The following is a 16,821-nucleotide window of genomic DNA, read 5'->3' as shown; positions in this document are numbered from 1 at the left end:
AAGTCGTTGAGATGGAGAGTGTGCAGGAAGTTTGACTTTACCACCTCATTTTGTTGCTGTCTATGTAGCCCTTTCCCTGGCACTAATTTTGTATGCCACCTCTCAATCAGTTTTCAAAGGATTCATGCTCCTCTCTTGCACTAAGAATTGTCATTTGAGACAAGTACTATTAAAGACTTCATTCATCTGACCTTGTATTAGTCTGCCTTATTATCTTATTTAGCTATCCTTCCATTACAGGAACAAGCCATTGATAATCAACAGTTTAGGCCAAATTTGATATATTGACATTCTTACTCATCTTTTTGCCATAGAGGAATAAAACAAATCTGATCCTTTGGTTACCGGTCTTTTGATTAGCCCCTAGCCGGTTAGCCCCTTTCTCATGCTTAGAGAAGAAGAAATATACAGTTTTTTTTTTATTTCTGGTTGGGGGTTTATCGACTTCTGGTTGGCGTTTACATGGTTTGGGCTAATAGCCTTGGGGGCTAAATAACTGTTGCCGATCCCTGCGCTTGATGTCTTCTCTTGTTATTCTCAAAAGGCTTAAAGCCAAGTCTCAAAATTGGCCTGTTTGAGATGTTGTGGAGGTTCTGTTGACTCAGGTTTGCCCAAGTTCAAGTTAGTTGTCTGGACGAATGACCATTTTACCTGCCTACCTCATTACTAGCACTCAACTACAGTTAACAGGGCTCATTGGCCTTCCCTGGGTCTATTTCATAAATCATCTCCCTCAGCACCCCTACTTTGATATCCAGAAGTATTACAACAGAGCTTTCGCCCACCACGCAGATAAAACTGATGCTTATCACCAGTACAAATTGTGCCAAGGCATGTGAGCAGAAGCTGCTTTCTTTATTTTCACGGGTCAATAACTTGCAAATGAAATACCTCAACCTAGTAAAGGTTCACATTGAGTCTGTGACTAGCAAATAGTCCATTTTGGACATTCCCATATGCAGAAGCAGAAAAATGATTTCAAATTTGCGAGTTCACATTGGTACTGAACAGTAAGGGATGGAGGTTTCAAAACCCCTATAATTTATCACTGTATTATCGAGACACGCAAACTGGTAGCTATTTTTAATGTCGTTGACTGATCTGCAACTGCCTTCAAGTTTCATGATTTAAATTTACTCAAAAGAAAGTCTTCAGACTCAACATATTACAGAAAATCATAAAGTAAATGCAGTATTTCATAAGGCAGTAAGTTAAGACGGAAAACACTTTAGACAGAAAAGCTTGTTTAATGTAAGCTCAAGTTTAAATGTACAACTCTGAACAGTTGAGAAATATTTTAAAGACTTACGTTTGGAGGCTTAGCGATATATAATGGGGGACATGGAACAGTTCGACATCGCTATTTTCCATAAAATTAAAGAAGAATAGTTGGTCGATTTGAATATGGAAGGTAATGAACCTTGAAATTTCCACAGCAAAATAAAAACTTCAGCTTCGTTTTCCGCCTGAGACGGGGATGCCTCTCCAGGCAACCAGGAATGCAACCACGCTCGCCAGGAAAATAGCACAAAGCTGTTCCTTCACTCCCTTAGTCCTAATTGTCTCAGAGCTGTCGCTAAAAATTGCTAACAGCGAATAAAGTTATCGAATCGAAGGCAAATCCTGAGCAATAATGGCGGGGAAACATGTTTCGGTTTCCTCGCGTTATTTTCGCGTTTTGCGCATGCTCGTTAGGGTTCTCAACTGATTGACAGATTTCTTACTGGGGCGATCATAGTAACCAGAAAAACGGCGTGATCAAAGGTAGCTGCCAGCCCCCCTGGCCAGGGCTTTAAACATAAATCATCATATCAAAAGTAATGAAATTAGACTAACGATTTCATGCTAAATACCTTCACATTGGTAACCATCCTTGTTCAATTCGAATCCTACTTGACATGAACATTTATAACTTCCTGGGGTATTTTCACAAATCTGGCTGCAGCGATGGAGAGGATCAGTTGGATCACATTCGTTGATGTCTTTGAAAATGAAAACAGAAAATTAGATGCTAGGTAATGATTTTAACACTGGTACGGTATGCTCCATCTCAGCAGCTAATATTTCATAATCTTTCTGTATTGTTAACTCATTATATCAGATAAGTGAAGGTGGTGCTATAATATTCAATATTAGTATAAACCTATAAACCTTGTATCACGAATGTCGTTCTCTTATTTGTTACGCTACTCACTACCTTTTCTCTCACAGTGAACGATTGATATCAAAATGCCGGTTTCTTTGCGTTTTCGATTTGTCTTTGAAGAAGAAGATTTAGAAAATGTTTTGAACGACTAGTAGATTTATACTAAATCAATAGGCCATTTCTGACTTGCCTGTTGCCTGTGTTCCAAAATTAGTCTTCTTGCAAAACCATTCATATGAAATTGAATTCCGCCTTCAGGTTCATTTTCATGCAAATCAAACTCATATGAAAGATTTACACGAAGACTCGTTTTGAAACAGAGGCACAAGGTAACTCGGAAATGGCCTCTTAGATTATTCGTTTTTCATTTCTATGCCTGATAACTGGCTCAGGCAGCTCCCTTGTCATCTATCTTCATGCAGTAGAAATCTCGAGCTCATACTCCAATATAACAAAGTAAAATTTATCAAAAGTCTACTGGGGATTCCGACCCGAAGGGATTAATTGAATCATCTTGTTCTCTGAGTATTTGGGATTTTACACACGAGAATATAGCAAATTTCGTCCATAAATTATTATCGGAACCTACAAACCTCAGCTGTCGTGAGCCGTCGCACTCGATCTTGTATATGGCAAAGCCTTAACACTTCATTATAACAATCAAGCGGATCTATCTTCTGCATGCTGAATTAAGACACTCATTAAAAATTAAAAATCAGAAAATTTAAAAAAAACATCAAGATTTGCTTAGGATTATGTCTTGGGCTTCTCCCATCTTGTGCATCTTAGTGATTTGTAGGAACGTTATACTACTGCTCTCAAAAACTATTACTCGATAAAACAAAGCTATCAAGTACCTCTGCAAGTCTTTCCATCATTCTCCAGCTTGTAATTAGCAAAACAGTCACACGTTGCTTTGTCATTGATTCCTTTGAAGCAGACATGTTGACAGCCATGCCCAGAAGTACAAGGGTCTGTGGCTGTAAAGAAAAGTTAATTAAGTAATCAAGCAAGAAACTGTGCTGCAAGTGAAGCACTAAGCTACTTAAAGAAGTTTGCGTGTAATCCGTGTTTAAATCTTTTCCATCCTTAACCATCCTTGTTCCTTTATAGTTTATAATGATCTCTTTGGTGTTATCTACCTATTCTAACTATTTTCGGGTTTCATTGAATTCAAAGGTAATTCTGTTCGCGGCCAAAATAACTCAAAATACCATGGCTGAGCTCCTTTAACAACTTGAATCTGTGATATTCATATTACATTTTTTTTTATTTTTATTATACTACCACTTTCATTCATAGATACTAATTCAGAAAACGAGGAAATATATTTGAACAGATATCAAACTCACCTGTACATTTTCTCCAGTCAGTGGGATCAGGTTTGAAGAACTTATCACATGAACAGTTGTAGCTTCCTATACTGTTGTTACAATGCTGCATGCAATCATTTGAAGGTTCGCATTCATTAATATCTATCGATTAAAATGGTTAGTTAATTATTTCAGACTAAGATTACAGATGTTACTTATCCTTTACAAATTCTAAATTGAACAGTAAAAGAGTTTTTGACGAGAACATAAAGGTTTTTTCCTGGAGTCATCCTTCTTGTAGCAAGTCTGTATTGGAAGTACTCAGAAAGAGATTATCTTCCCTTTGTCCCATTTTTTCTTCAAACCTTAAATTTTATCCCTTGGTTTTAGACAACCCCGAAAGCCGACATTCGCATTGGCTAAATTTTGACTACGAACGAAGGAAAACTGGAAAACACCACACCTTGTTATAAAAATGATCGGACGATCGATAAATTAAAGCCCCGGAAGAACGATTTTTTAATTTTTTTTTGGCACTTCATATAACGCCGCGGATAAAGAGCTTTACACGTGAACGGTTAAAAAGCTAACTGATGTAAATTTAATTCAGCAAATGTCTTACCCTCACAGCTGCGACCATCAGCGTTTAGTTCGTATCCGCCGCGACAGTCACAGAAGAACGAAGCCGGAAAATTGACACAAAGCTGTTCACAGTTGTTTGACGAACTACTTTGACATTCATCAAAGTCTGGAAAATGGAGAGAAACGGAGAATATTTGTAAGCGAATAAATAACGGTAGTCACATCAAAATCGAGAAAGAGGATGTAAAAGCAAGACAGTGTAAGAGGTATGGAAAATTGTCGGTCATTTCACCTCTGCAGTAAAAAATTATGAACCCCTCCCATTCAAAACCGACTAAATTCCTTGCAAAAAATTTCGGACGTTTGATTTTCAGACAGGTCAGTGTACCTACTTCGGAAAAATGTCGGACAATAATAAAACAAACTTCCTTCATCCTCAAGGTACCCTGCCAATCCTGTAAGCTCACCTACACACTGAGCGCCATTTCCAGTATATCCTGATGGACAGGGTCCACATTTATACCCACTGGCATTTGCTGGCGGTGGAAGATCAGTGCACTCAACTCCTGTATAGCACGGCTGACCATTACTCTCGCAGGCGTCAATGTCACTATCACAGAACCTTCCTGTGTATCCCCCCTGACATTCACAACCCATGTATACAAACTTGCTGTCAGTGTTGACATTGTCACCTTCTTCTGGTTGCACACACTGACCGCCGTGGTTGCAGGCGCACATGTTAATTGTTGGATTCCAGGTGGCACTTGCGCCTTTGTCGTCAGTAGCAACGAATGATAGATTGAACTGCAATAAGAGAAATAGATAACTGTGAATCGTTTTCACCCCCTTCAGCCATGATATTTCGCACAAAATGCCTGAGAACTCGTGGAATTCCTCGTAACAGATTTGAATTCTAATTCACAAGGAATAATCAAAGAAAACTATCAATCGATAGTCTACTATTGCACTGCGTCATTGCAAAGTTTACTGCCACAGCGTTACGGTTTGATTGAAAAGTTTCAAATTCTTTGGTCGTTGTTTTCTCATTCTTAACAATTCGTTTTGATTGTAACTCATTAGGATTTTTCCCAACTTGTTAAACTAGTATTTCAGCAAAAAAATTATGTCAGATGGTTTATGTCATAAAAAGAGGTTAAGAAGCTAAGGAACGCCACGCGTAAAAAATATTTGCTGTTTTCACTTCCTTTAAGTTTGAGCGGAAAACATTTTATTTCATGTCAGACTCGTCTTTTATTGTCCTCAACGTTCACTATGTATACCTTTTGCGACGAAGTAACAGTCCATGTAAAGTACAGCACGTTTCCTCTTTGGCTCACTGTGGCTCCAGCAGGCTCGTTAATCACACGAAATGTTATTGTATCGTTATCCACAGCAGTGATATTCAGCTCAACTGTTTCATGAAGTGTGACATTTATCACGTTTGATTCGGTTACTATCTTGGGTGGGAAGTTGTCTACAAAAGCAATATTGAAAGGAAAGGTGTGCCAATAAAGAAATTATATAACTCGTCTATGTAAAATGGAAACCGGAAACCAAGTATATACAGCTTAACAAGTGTAATCGAAATCCACACAACTAAGAATTCGCACATTTACTAGCGATTCGCTGAAAACAAACGCACATAAACAAGCTAAATATACAGAGCAGGAAACCAAAACGAAATGCAAATAAAACAGGCAAAAAAAGACGGAAAATAACGAAACTTACAAGATTTGAGTGGCGACTACGACGACTAAAACATAATGACAACGCAACTAGAAAACTAACGGCAGAAGAAGCTATACCAAACAATAGACACAACGGGTAAAAAATGTACACGAAAATATGAAACGGCAAAAAAAACAAAACAAAAAAACTACAACAAGTGAGAGCTGTTTTTCTCACGGGTAGAGATTGACCTGTACAGCAGTACACGGTAACCCATTTTAACTAGGGTGAAAAGTTCGAAACACCTTGCAACACAAGAGCGGAATAACCCTTTTTTGACTTACTAAGAGCGTTCGATTCGTTAACCAACTGAATGCTGATATCTTTGGTTACCACGCCAACAGACAGATCGTTTGTAGAGGCCACATCAAACAGGCACTCGTAATCTTCACCACATTCTTCTTCGGCTTTTACTCTTAAACTGTCGTTTTGCCACGTGATGTTATCCGCAAACATGGGAACGAAACTAGTGTTTTTAAAGGTATCCACGCTTTCATTTGGAGCATAGGTGAAGAGTGACTGGGATTGGTTGATTTGCCCTAAAAGAACATCAAAAACAGCATGAAGATTTGCTTTGGAACGAGAGCTATTGTCACATTAAAGTGGATAGATCGTCTTGGAAGTTTTTTTTTTTGTATTTTAAGAAATTAAAGCTTTAAGAGAGTTTCTACGGTCTTCTGTTTGGGTCAAGAACCTCCTTAAACTTATAAGGGTTTTTATTAAATCTTGGCATGTTTACTCACTGAAGTTAGAGAAGAATTAATAAATTTTCATCCCGACTGGATTATTGACTAGTGTGCATACACAAGACTATGGTTAACGGTTGGGTTTTCACCACCCAAAAATGTATCCGTTTATTTACCTGTAAGATGAAGGGCTATATTGATACTTAAGTAAGACTCAGATCTTGGCGATAAAGGCCAATTTCGAACTTTCGAAAAGATTTTCCAAATCGTAGTTCATTCTATATTTACCTTGAAGAAAAACTGTCCAACGGTATAAAACCATCAAGAAAGAAAATAGCTCTAAATATAATTACATTTTACACCAAACCCGAAGTGAATCTCCCTCAACGTTGAAGATGATGGCAAAACTGTTCCATTAGGCAATGTAAAGTCGTCATCCGGGTCATCGTTCCACGTTCCCAGCAAGCCTTTGGTGGTATTCTTGTAAACGTCTGCTGGAGTTACGACGAACGACAGCATGTCCTTTTTCTCACAGAAATTCACCGACATTGTTGATGGGAAAGAAACCTGTAAACAGTTTTCTTCCGATTTTGAGACAGACAGGTTTCTACCAACTTCTACACTTTGGTTTGTCAGCTTGTCGTAGTCTTCGTAGTTTACTTCGTCTATCAGGATATCGAGTCCACCTGATAACAAGAAAAACAATTGTACATATTTGCACATATTTTTCACATACTAATTATGGTAATTCAACCAACATTTCTCTGGTCCTTCTATCTGGAACAATTTGGATGAAGAGATAAACCTTGACTAAGAAATTTCTAAGTTCTTATGCTTAATGCTAGCTTAGTATTTTTTCTTTAAGTTACTATCGCTCTTAATTAAACAATGCTCTGTCTGTAAGTGAGAGTTACTACTTATATTTCTTTTTATATTTATATCTATATATTTTTTTTCTCTTTCTACCTCTTCTTTTTTTTATTTTTCCTACAACCGATTTAAAGCGTAATAATTCTTGTAACTACTTAGCTGGTTTAGTTTTTACTATTTTGAGTAGTTTTTTTTGCTTATTTAAGTTTAATGTATTCTTTTGCTGTATGATATTCTTTGTATTATGCAAAATAAAATGGTTGTTGTTGTTGTTGTTGTATTTGTGATTCAGTAAATTTGAAAATAAAAATGACGGCTAAAAACATCGTTCGATTTTCGGCAAATTACGCCATAATGACTAGAAATGGCCGAAGTTTTATTTTTCAGTGGTTTCTAAGAAACAGCGATCACCACACATGCTAATATTTTTTAACAAAGTGGATGTAGTCTAGCCAGAAATTTCCCATCCACTTTTTTAATATCTCAAGGTATAGAGGTTTGACTGCTTTATATGAAACCTCTTTAGTATCCCTCACCGCCTTCCTTAACTCGGACTTCAATGGTGCTCGTATTTTCTTCTTTCGCTGCGCCGGCTGAGAAAATAGTGGCGATTGTTGAATTTCCCTGGGCAGCTGTTGTTCTGGCCTGTAGCTGGAATGTTCCATTTTGTGCATCAATCATGACGTATTCACCGAGTCCATTGAACGTGTAATTCCCATCATCCAGCGTCTTGATGTGAGGATCACCCCAGAACCAACCTGAATTAACAATGAAAGCGAGCAGTTAAACAGAGTACGCGGGTAACTAGCTAAGGTCGCAAGTCTTTGCTGTTACTTGTAGGATTGCCCCCGAGCTGAAAAGTCGATGTCTCAAGTATCACCGGTGATGAAAATAGGAAATTATAAAACCAACGAGATAAGTAAATTTTACTTGAAATTGCAAAACAGACGATTTACCTAGTTCATGCAATTTGATTCGACATAAATCAATGAACCAACTGCCATATTGTATCATACCACGTGCTCCCATTGGGCATAGGGAGCTCAAAATTGAATGACTCGGGGACCACCATATTGTCCGCTCGTGTGTCCATGCAGTCGTCGTTGTGTTGTTAAATGAAAAACTTAAAAGGCAATATTGTGGCACCATCAAGCAACAAAAGTGTATGGCTTGACTTCAGTTGACGTCGCGTGGTGGTACGCTATGTCAGGTGACATGAAATTACATCTTATGACAACATCCTATAATATGCAGTGACACGTACGTCTTGGTGGAGGTCTGTAACGGGAACAGCTATCAGACGGACGATGAAGGTAAAACAGATCGCACGAAGGTATGTCAACACAGCAATATTTATAGGCCTCCTCGTCCGACGAAAACATTTTCACGGGATTGAATGAGTCAGGGAAAGCTGCCACTTTCACGTGACCGCCGTCAGGAGGACCAAGCTTGAGAGAGCCCCAGTCTTGCGAGTCGGTGGAGTAGCAACACTCCTGTCTTAGCCAAAATTCAACTGACCCTGTTAGTGTAGAAGAGTAAGGTACGAATTTGGAACGTCTGGACTCAAAACACAATTCAGGCCAGGAATACCACCAGCTCCAGGAGAATCTTCCCCAATCCAGCAACGCCTGCCAAAAAGTACAAGGACACGCCATCTCCGGGTCTGATTTTATTAAGATGTCGTACCAGTAACGAATGTTCGCGAATTCATTCAGAACAGCCCATGTTAAGCACTTCTCCAGTGCACTTGTCCCATCGCTGTCCTCGATCCTCCAAAAGTACCTCCCCAACGAACCGGTATTTCCTTCTTTTTTATCAAGATCATACATTTCGAATGTAGCCGCGCTGAAATACGAAAAAAAGCGAAAGTAAAGCTTACACTTTTACCCCAGAAGATGAACAATTTTTCACTGAAAGTCGGAAAACCAAAGCTGAACTTCTAGCCAATCAGGGAAGACACAGACAATACAGTGAACCAATCAAAACTCTAGAAAAATATGTGTAACTGGCACTAAACGCGGGAAAAGATGCGAGCGGGTTGAGTAGGTGGCGCCAGGTTTTTCTACCAATCAGAGGCGTAGTAGTTATACTTGTGTAAAAAGTTTTATTTTTGTAATGTAGGACGACTGCAGTTAGCACAACATAAGAGTTTCCTTGTTGTAGACGACACAACGATGGAATAAGTCTGAAATTGTCCCTATTTTTAAACTCTCTCTAACTCTGCTCTTCTTCACCACACTAATATAACCGTAAATTTAACTTCTCACGCTTCGTGGTTGTAATAATCTTTGCCATCATTTCCTGCGTTCCAGCCAGCGACAGGAAGACCGGAGTAACCAGTCCAGTAACGGTAATCAACCCTGCAAGAATGAAAGTTACACAATTTGAATACTTTTTCCCTTACGCTCACAGTGGCAAGACGAGCAAAAACAACAAATTAACAACAACAAAATTACCAACAATAAAAAATTAAAAAAATTATCATCATCACCAACAGTGGTAACAAAATAACAAGATCGATGGCTAGACGGACGGGAAAAGTGATTGATAGATTGATTTTCACTATTAAGCCACGGCCAATCTTGAGAAGCATAAGCCTAAATCATTTCTCACATGAAAACGCTGATTGGATTCAATGCAAATCAACTTACGGATCCGCTGGAACCACCCACTCAATTCCACCATAAGGGTAGTTGTACATCAAAAAGGTGTTAAATCCATCCGTAATTATGACAGCCTGAAAAGTGTTACTCTGAAAGGTAAATTAAAGTAAAGTTAGATTGCAAATGAAAATGCAAGAAAATGAGGTAACCCGTGTCAGCGATCAACGACAGTAAGTCCCTTGAAGACATAAGGCGATCGACAAGAAAACGTGCTACTTTTTTTTCAGTTGAATGGACTTTTGTCACTTTCAAAGTTTTTTCAGTTTCGATCTTATGGACGTACGAGATCGCTACATGCATATTCAATACCGTAATAATTATCAAATTTTTCAACAGTTCATAAAACAGCACCTCCTTCAATGCGAGCAGTTTTAGGAGTAACACTATGTGAAAAAGCTAGTTATTAGTTGATTACCCAATCAGAGCGTGCAAAAGCCCTACCGATTCACTGTTTCCGCAAACTATATTAATCAAAGCTAAGCAGAAGGAAGACGAAAAATAAATGTTTGTAAACCCAGGGACATGTCGTTTAACGGAACGTTTTCTCCATAATAATAGCATTGGTAGTAGTAGTAGTAATGTGGATAATAGATGTCTTACCCAACGACAGTTGTTGTCGTAAGCGTATGGACAGAGCTTGTACCAGGTCACAACAAGAACCCAACTGGCAGCAAAGTTGGCAAATTTTTTATCACCGCCATAGAGCTTTACATCTTGTGAGGCCATGTTAAGGATTTTAGAAGACCCTCCATTGGTTTGGCTGTACACTTGATAATACACCTTAGAATGACCGTCTCTGAAAGCAAAATACGTATCAGTCGTGGCCCAGAACGGCGCAATAATTGCCATATTTCTCAGCCACCTGTAGACACCAAACTTCCGTGGCCACCACCAGCTCCATTCATAATTCAACTGGATTATACCATTACGGCATATCTACAAAATGAAGAAGAGGTGTTTAGATAAAAGCACACCACATCAATTCTTGTTTGGCAAATTTATTATTGGTTAACTCTGTCTTACTTCCTTATGGAGATGACATCTGTGATTAGTATTGCTACTTGATTGGATACTAATCCATCTAGGTACACGTTTATATTTCAGGATGAATCGAGGCACTAAAGAGTCACCACATAAGCTCTACTGTCTGATTTCAAACCGAAAAGGACTAGGTACGAGTCTGTAAATTATGAGATAAGGAACTATTGATCGACATAGTCAGAAAGTGCACACCGAGATTCACAAAATCCCCAAGTTTGGTGTTAATAAGGCCAGTTTTGACTGAGATACAGCCATTTAAAAACGTCAAAATCAACAAAGAAATGTTTGGTCATCCGGACACGCGTCCGGATGGGCATATATTTCTTTGTAAATTTTGACATTTTCAAAGGGCTCTATCTTGCTTACTATTGGGTCTATTTACACCAAACTTGGGGATTTTGTAAAGCTTGGTCTGCGCTATATCTATGGATTAATAGTTGCTAATCCCACAATTTACACACTCGTATCTAGTCCTTTTCGGTTTGAAATCAGGCAATGGTGGAATATTGTTCACTTTCGTATATAAAAGCGACAAGTTCTATAGACTTACATGAATATCCAAAAACAGAGCGTTTTAACTTACGTGGCCAGCAGCAATGCAATTTTATTGGAATGAGTGTTAAATTACGAAAAAAGCTCAACACCATCAGTATCGGGCTGGAACACCGACAGGGAGATGCCAATATGGCTGCCGTGACGTCATTTTGAAAACACTCTATACTTACAAACAGCTTGTAATGCCTCTCTGAGAAGAATGGAAATCCAGTAAAATCCGTGTCGATCCTCAAGCAGCGGGAGGAGGAGGAGAAAGGAGAGTCTTCAAGACGAAACTCGTTATCATTCTGCTGCGGCCCGGATGGATACATAATGTTCTCACGTGGAGCCGCTTCAATGATTTAAAAAAAAGAAGAATTAAAATATACAACCTATATATTGCTTGTTGCACGATATAGCCACTTAAAAATGTACAACGTCACATTTCGAACTTTCTTCGATAATAACCTTAAGGCATTTACTTACACATGATAATATTCATTGTACCTCGCGTAAAGCCATAAAATCATTTACAATAACGGAAATAAAAAGAACCATTACGCTGATATTATGTGTACTCACTTGTTGGAGCTGGAGTTGTTGTAGCTGACAAGAAAAACGAAAACTGTGAATACAGTATCTGTACTTAGCAGTGCATGTTTATAATTACACAAATATGTATGTAGATAATGAGACAATGTGTAATGAATAAACAAGGGACTTACCTGCAGTAGATGAAACGGCAATCATTGTAGCTAAGGTAAAGACGAAACGACAGCACAAATTATTAACGTTTTTGATACTAAATTTTTGGGTCATAAACGTTAAACGTAACAACGATTGCCAGAATGATCATAGCAATGGTTGTATTACAGTACTAGCTCTTTTATATCGTAATAGTCAGTCATTACAGATTATTTGCTCTTTTCTGTTAAGGTAAGGCTATGATAGGCCAAACACAACATGACATGCTATGCCTGTGCCATGCCTTGTCGTGCCGTGCTACAGTTATGGCTCGGCATAAGATGCCTTTTCATGCGATTTTATGCTATTTCGCGCTTTCCATTTCATGCCATGCTATTATCCTATGCTTTGCTTTGCTATGCTATGAAATGCTATACTGTGCTATGCTTACTCATCTGGACGAAAGAGACATAAATTCTTTTCCGAGTCCGAAAACCTCCCAGAAGTGAACCAATGAAATCTTCTGATTTAAAGCTTGGTATATATTGACTTTCCCTGAAACTTGATCGATTGTGGGTTGCGTGTTTTTAGGGCCTGTTCACATGGAAGCGGGGGACCCCGGGAAGGTGAAGTACCTCCCCTACCCGTGGTAAAGAAGTATTTGTTCCCGGGGACGCGGGGTGAGCTCTAAAATGCAATCGCACGGTCGTTAAGCATGCACATAAACAAAGAACTAACGTTTGTTTTCTTCGTTTGTTCCGATGAAGCTGCTTATCGCTTCAATGTCGCTGTTTCAGGCAAAACTTCAGTTTGATTCCGCTGATTATCCTGACTATCCGATTACACGCTTAAATTGTCCCCAGAACTGTCAATTTCATCACCGTTTTGGCGGTTTTGAAAGTGAAATTCTCGAAACAACTCGCCACACTCGTAGTGGCTGACAGCCACGTTGTTCTGCCGTGTGTTTTGTCGGGCTTTGGCGTAGTGATTTGATCTCCCCGGTTAGGCGGGTTACCCCACTCCGCAGCTTTCACACGGAGATAACTCACCCCACCGAAGCGGGTTACCTGGACCGGCTGACCGGGTGACCCGCCTTGGGGGGGTACCCCATCTAACATATGAACGCGATCAAGAGAAAAAGAGATTGTATGGATACATTAGTTACCCCACCAAGGCGGGAGACTTCACCTGCCTGAGGCCCCCCACTTCCACGTGAACAGCCCTTGGTAACATGAGAAACTCTAGGTACACTGTAATGGCTTATTATGCTCTTGAAAACGAATCCATTTATTGACCAATAACGAAAGACTTAAGGACTTACTCTTTAATGCAGAGATAGTCTGACTCACTGACGGAGATGTACTCTTCAAGAGACTTGCAGACGAGGAACCATCTTCACTTGCCGATGTTGACATTGCTGAGACACTTTTCGACAGAGACGGAGCTGAGGTTTGGGACTGTGACGCACTTGATCTGACTGACACGTTTCCGCGAAGACTGGCACTGCTGCTGGAACTTGGCGACACACTAGCACTGCTGCTGGAACTTGGCGACACACTGGCACTGCTGCTGGAACTTGGTGAAACAGTGACACTGCTGCTTAAACTTACGGACTCTGAAACAATAGCACTTGTGCTAACACTGTCAGACAAACTGAAACCACTGCTGGAACTTGGCGACACACTGACACTGCTGCTAGAACTTGGCGACACACTGGCACTGCTGCTGGAACTTGGTGAAACAGTGACACTGCTACTTAAACTTACGGACTCTGAAACACTCGCGCTTCTGCTGGAACTGTCTGACAAACTGGCACTGCTGCTGGAACTTGGCGAAATAGTGACACTGCTCCTTGACCTGACGGATTCTGAAACAACAGCACTTGTGCTAAAACTGTCAGACAAACTGAAACCACTGCTGAAACTAGGCGACACACTGGCACTGCTGCTAGAACTTGGCGACACACTGGCACTGCTGCTGGAACTTGGTGAAACAGTGACACTGCTGCTTAAACTTACGGACTCTGAAACAATAGCACTTGTGCTAAAACTGTCAGACAAACTGAAACCACTGCTGGAACTTGGCGACACACTGGCACTGCTGCTAGAACTTGGCGACACACTGGCACTGCTGCTGGAACTTGGTGAAACAGTGACACTGCTGCTTAAACTTACGGACTCTGAAACACTCGCGCTTCTGCTGGACGTGTCTGACAAACTGGCACTGCTGCTGGAACTTGGCGAAATAGTGACACTGCTCCTTGACCTGACGGATTCTGAAACAATAGCACTTGTGCTAAAACTGTCAGACAAACTGAAACCACTGCTGGAACTTGGCGACACAATGGCACTGCTGCTGGAACTTGGAGAAACAGTGACACTGCTGCTTAAACTTACGGACTCTGAAACACTCGCGCTTCTGCTGGAACTGTCTGACAAACTGGCACTTCTGCTGGAAGTTGGCGAAACAGTGAAACTGCTGCTTAAAGTGACGGATTCTGAAAAAATAGCACTTGTGCTGGAACTGTCAGACAAACTGAGGCTACTACTGGAACTTGGCGACACAGTGGCACTGCTGCTGGAACTTGGCGAAACACTGGCACTGCTGCTGGAACTTGGTGAAACAGTGAAACTGCTGCTTAAACTTACGGACTCTGAAACACTCGCGCTTCTGCTGGAGCTGTCTGACAAACTGGCACTGCTGCTGGAACTTGGCGAAACAGTGACACTGCTGCTTGAAGTGAGAGATTCTGAAACAATAGCACTTGTGCTGGAACTGTCAAACAAAGTGACACTACTGCTGGAACTTGGCGACACACTGGCACTGCTGCTGGAACTTGGCGACACACTGGCACTGCTGCTGGAACTTGGTGAAACAGTGACACTGCTGCTTAAACTTACTGACTCTGAAAAACTCGCGCTTCTGCTGGAACTGTCTAACAAACTGGCACTGCTGCTGGAACTTGGCGAAACAGTGACACTGCTGCTTGAATTGGCAGATTCGGAAACAATAGCACTTGTGCTGGAACTGTCAGACAAGCTGAAACTACTGCTGGAACTTGGCGACACACTGGCACTGCTGCTGGAACTTGGTAAAAAAGTGACACTGCTGCTTAAACTTACGGACTCTGAAACACTCGACCTTCCGCTGGAACTGTCTGACAAGCTGGCACTGCTGCTGGAACTTGGCGAAACAGTGACACTGCTGGTTGAAGTGACGGATTCTGAAACAAAATCACTTTTGCTGGAACTGTCAGACAAACTGAGACTACTGCTGGAACTTGGCGACACACTGGCACTGCTGCTTGAACTTGGCGACACACTGGCACTGCTGCTGGAAGTTGGCGACACACTGGCACTGCTGCTGAAACTTGGTGAAACAGTGACACTGCTGCTTAAACTTACGGACTGTGAAACACTCGCGCTTCTGCTGGAACTGTCTGACAAACTGGCACTGCTGCTGGAACTTGGTGAAACAGTGACACTGCTGCTTAAACTTACGGACTCTGAAACACTCGCGCTTCTGCTGGAACTGTCTGACAAACTGGCACTGGTGCTGGAACTTGGCGAAACAGTGACACTGCTGCTTGAAGTGACGGATTCCGAAATAACAGCACTTGTGGTGGAACTGTCAGACAAACTGAGACTACTGCTGGAACTTGGCGACACACTGGCACTACTGCTGGAACTTGGCGACACACTGGCACCGCTGCTGGAACTTGGCGACACACTGGCACTGCTGCTGGAACTTTGTGAAACATTGACACTGGTGCTTAAACTTACGGAGTCTGAAACACTTGCGCTTCTGCTGGAACTGTCTGACAAACTGGCACTGCTGCTGGAACTTGGCGAAATAGTGACACTGCTCCTTGACCTGACGGATTCTGAAACAACAGCACTTGTGCTAAAACTGTCAGACAAACTGAAACCACTGCTGAAACTTGGCGACACACTGGCACTGCTGCTAGAACTTGGCGACACACTGGCACTGCTGCTGGAACTTGGTGAAACAGTGACACTGCTGCTTAAACTTACGGACTCTGAAACAATAGCACTTGTGCTAAAACTTTCAGACAAACTGAAACCACTGCTGGAACTTGGCGACACACTGGCACTGCTGCTAGAACTTGGCGACACACTGGCACTGCTGCTGGAACTTGGTGAAACAGTGACACTGCTGCTTAAACTTACGGACTCTGAAACACTCGCGCTTCTGCTGGACGTGTCTGACAAACTGGCACTGCTGCTGGAACTTGGCGAAATAGTGACACTGCTACTTGACCTGACGGATTCTGAAACAATAGCACTTGTGCTAAAACTGTCAGACAAACTGAAACCACTGCTGGAACTTGGCGACACAATGGCACTGCTGCTGGAACTTGGAGAAACAGTGACACTGCTGCTTAAACTTACGGACTCTGAAACACTTGCGCTTCTGCTGGAACTGTCTGACAAACTGGCACTTCTGCTGGAAGTTGGCGAAACAGTGACACTGCTGCTTAAAGTGACGGATTCTGAAAAAATAGCACGTGTGCTGGAACTGTCAGACAACCTGAGGCTACTACTGGAACTTGG

The 16,821-nt window shown here is 41.1% G+C and overlaps 1 protein-coding gene across 1 annotated transcript in view; it reads right to left on the bottom strand.

Moving 5' to 3' along the window:
* The window catches only part of LOC145501745 (uncharacterized), a 64,713-nt gene that overhangs the window by 14,744 nt on the left and 33,148 nt on the right, over nt 1-16,821 (bottom strand). The window contains exons 24-45 of the mRNA XM_081481142.1: nt 15,884-16,702; nt 15,374-15,598; nt 14,780-15,286; nt 14,328-14,434; nt 14,182-14,270; nt 13,569-14,016; nt 12,289-12,318; nt 12,146-12,169; nt 11,755-11,915; nt 10,589-10,924; nt 9,977-10,077; nt 9,593-9,685; nt 8,590-9,170; nt 7,862-8,083; nt 6,809-7,141; nt 6,054-6,308; nt 5,322-5,515; nt 4,509-4,845; nt 4,082-4,207; nt 3,499-3,621; nt 3,004-3,126; nt 1,854-1,982 (exon numbers count right to left, since the gene is read on the bottom strand). Coding sequence (XP_081337268.1) covers nt 1,854-1,982; nt 3,004-3,126; nt 3,499-3,621; nt 4,082-4,207; nt 4,509-4,845; nt 5,322-5,515; nt 6,054-6,308; nt 6,809-7,141; nt 7,862-8,083; nt 8,590-9,170; nt 9,593-9,685; nt 9,977-10,077; nt 10,589-10,924; nt 11,755-11,915; nt 12,146-12,169; nt 12,289-12,318; nt 13,569-14,016; nt 14,182-14,270; nt 14,328-14,434; nt 14,780-15,286; nt 15,374-15,598; nt 15,884-16,702 — 5,363 coding nt within the window. The remainder of the gene's footprint in view (nt 1-1,853; nt 1,983-3,003; nt 3,127-3,498; nt 3,622-4,081; nt 4,208-4,508; nt 4,846-5,321; nt 5,516-6,053; nt 6,309-6,808; nt 7,142-7,861; nt 8,084-8,589; nt 9,171-9,592; nt 9,686-9,976; nt 10,078-10,588; nt 10,925-11,754; nt 11,916-12,145; nt 12,170-12,288; nt 12,319-13,568; nt 14,017-14,181; nt 14,271-14,327; nt 14,435-14,779; nt 15,287-15,373; nt 15,599-15,883; nt 16,703-16,821) is intronic.

This window comes from Orbicella franksi, chromosome 10, assembly GCF_964199315.1.
Source record: "Orbicella franksi chromosome 10, jaOrbFran1.1, whole genome shotgun sequence".
NCBI lineage: Eukaryota > Metazoa > Cnidaria > Anthozoa > Scleractinia > Merulinidae > Orbicella > Orbicella franksi.
Note: the sequence above shows the minus strand (reverse complement) of the source record. Positions and strands in the feature narration are given on the sequence as shown.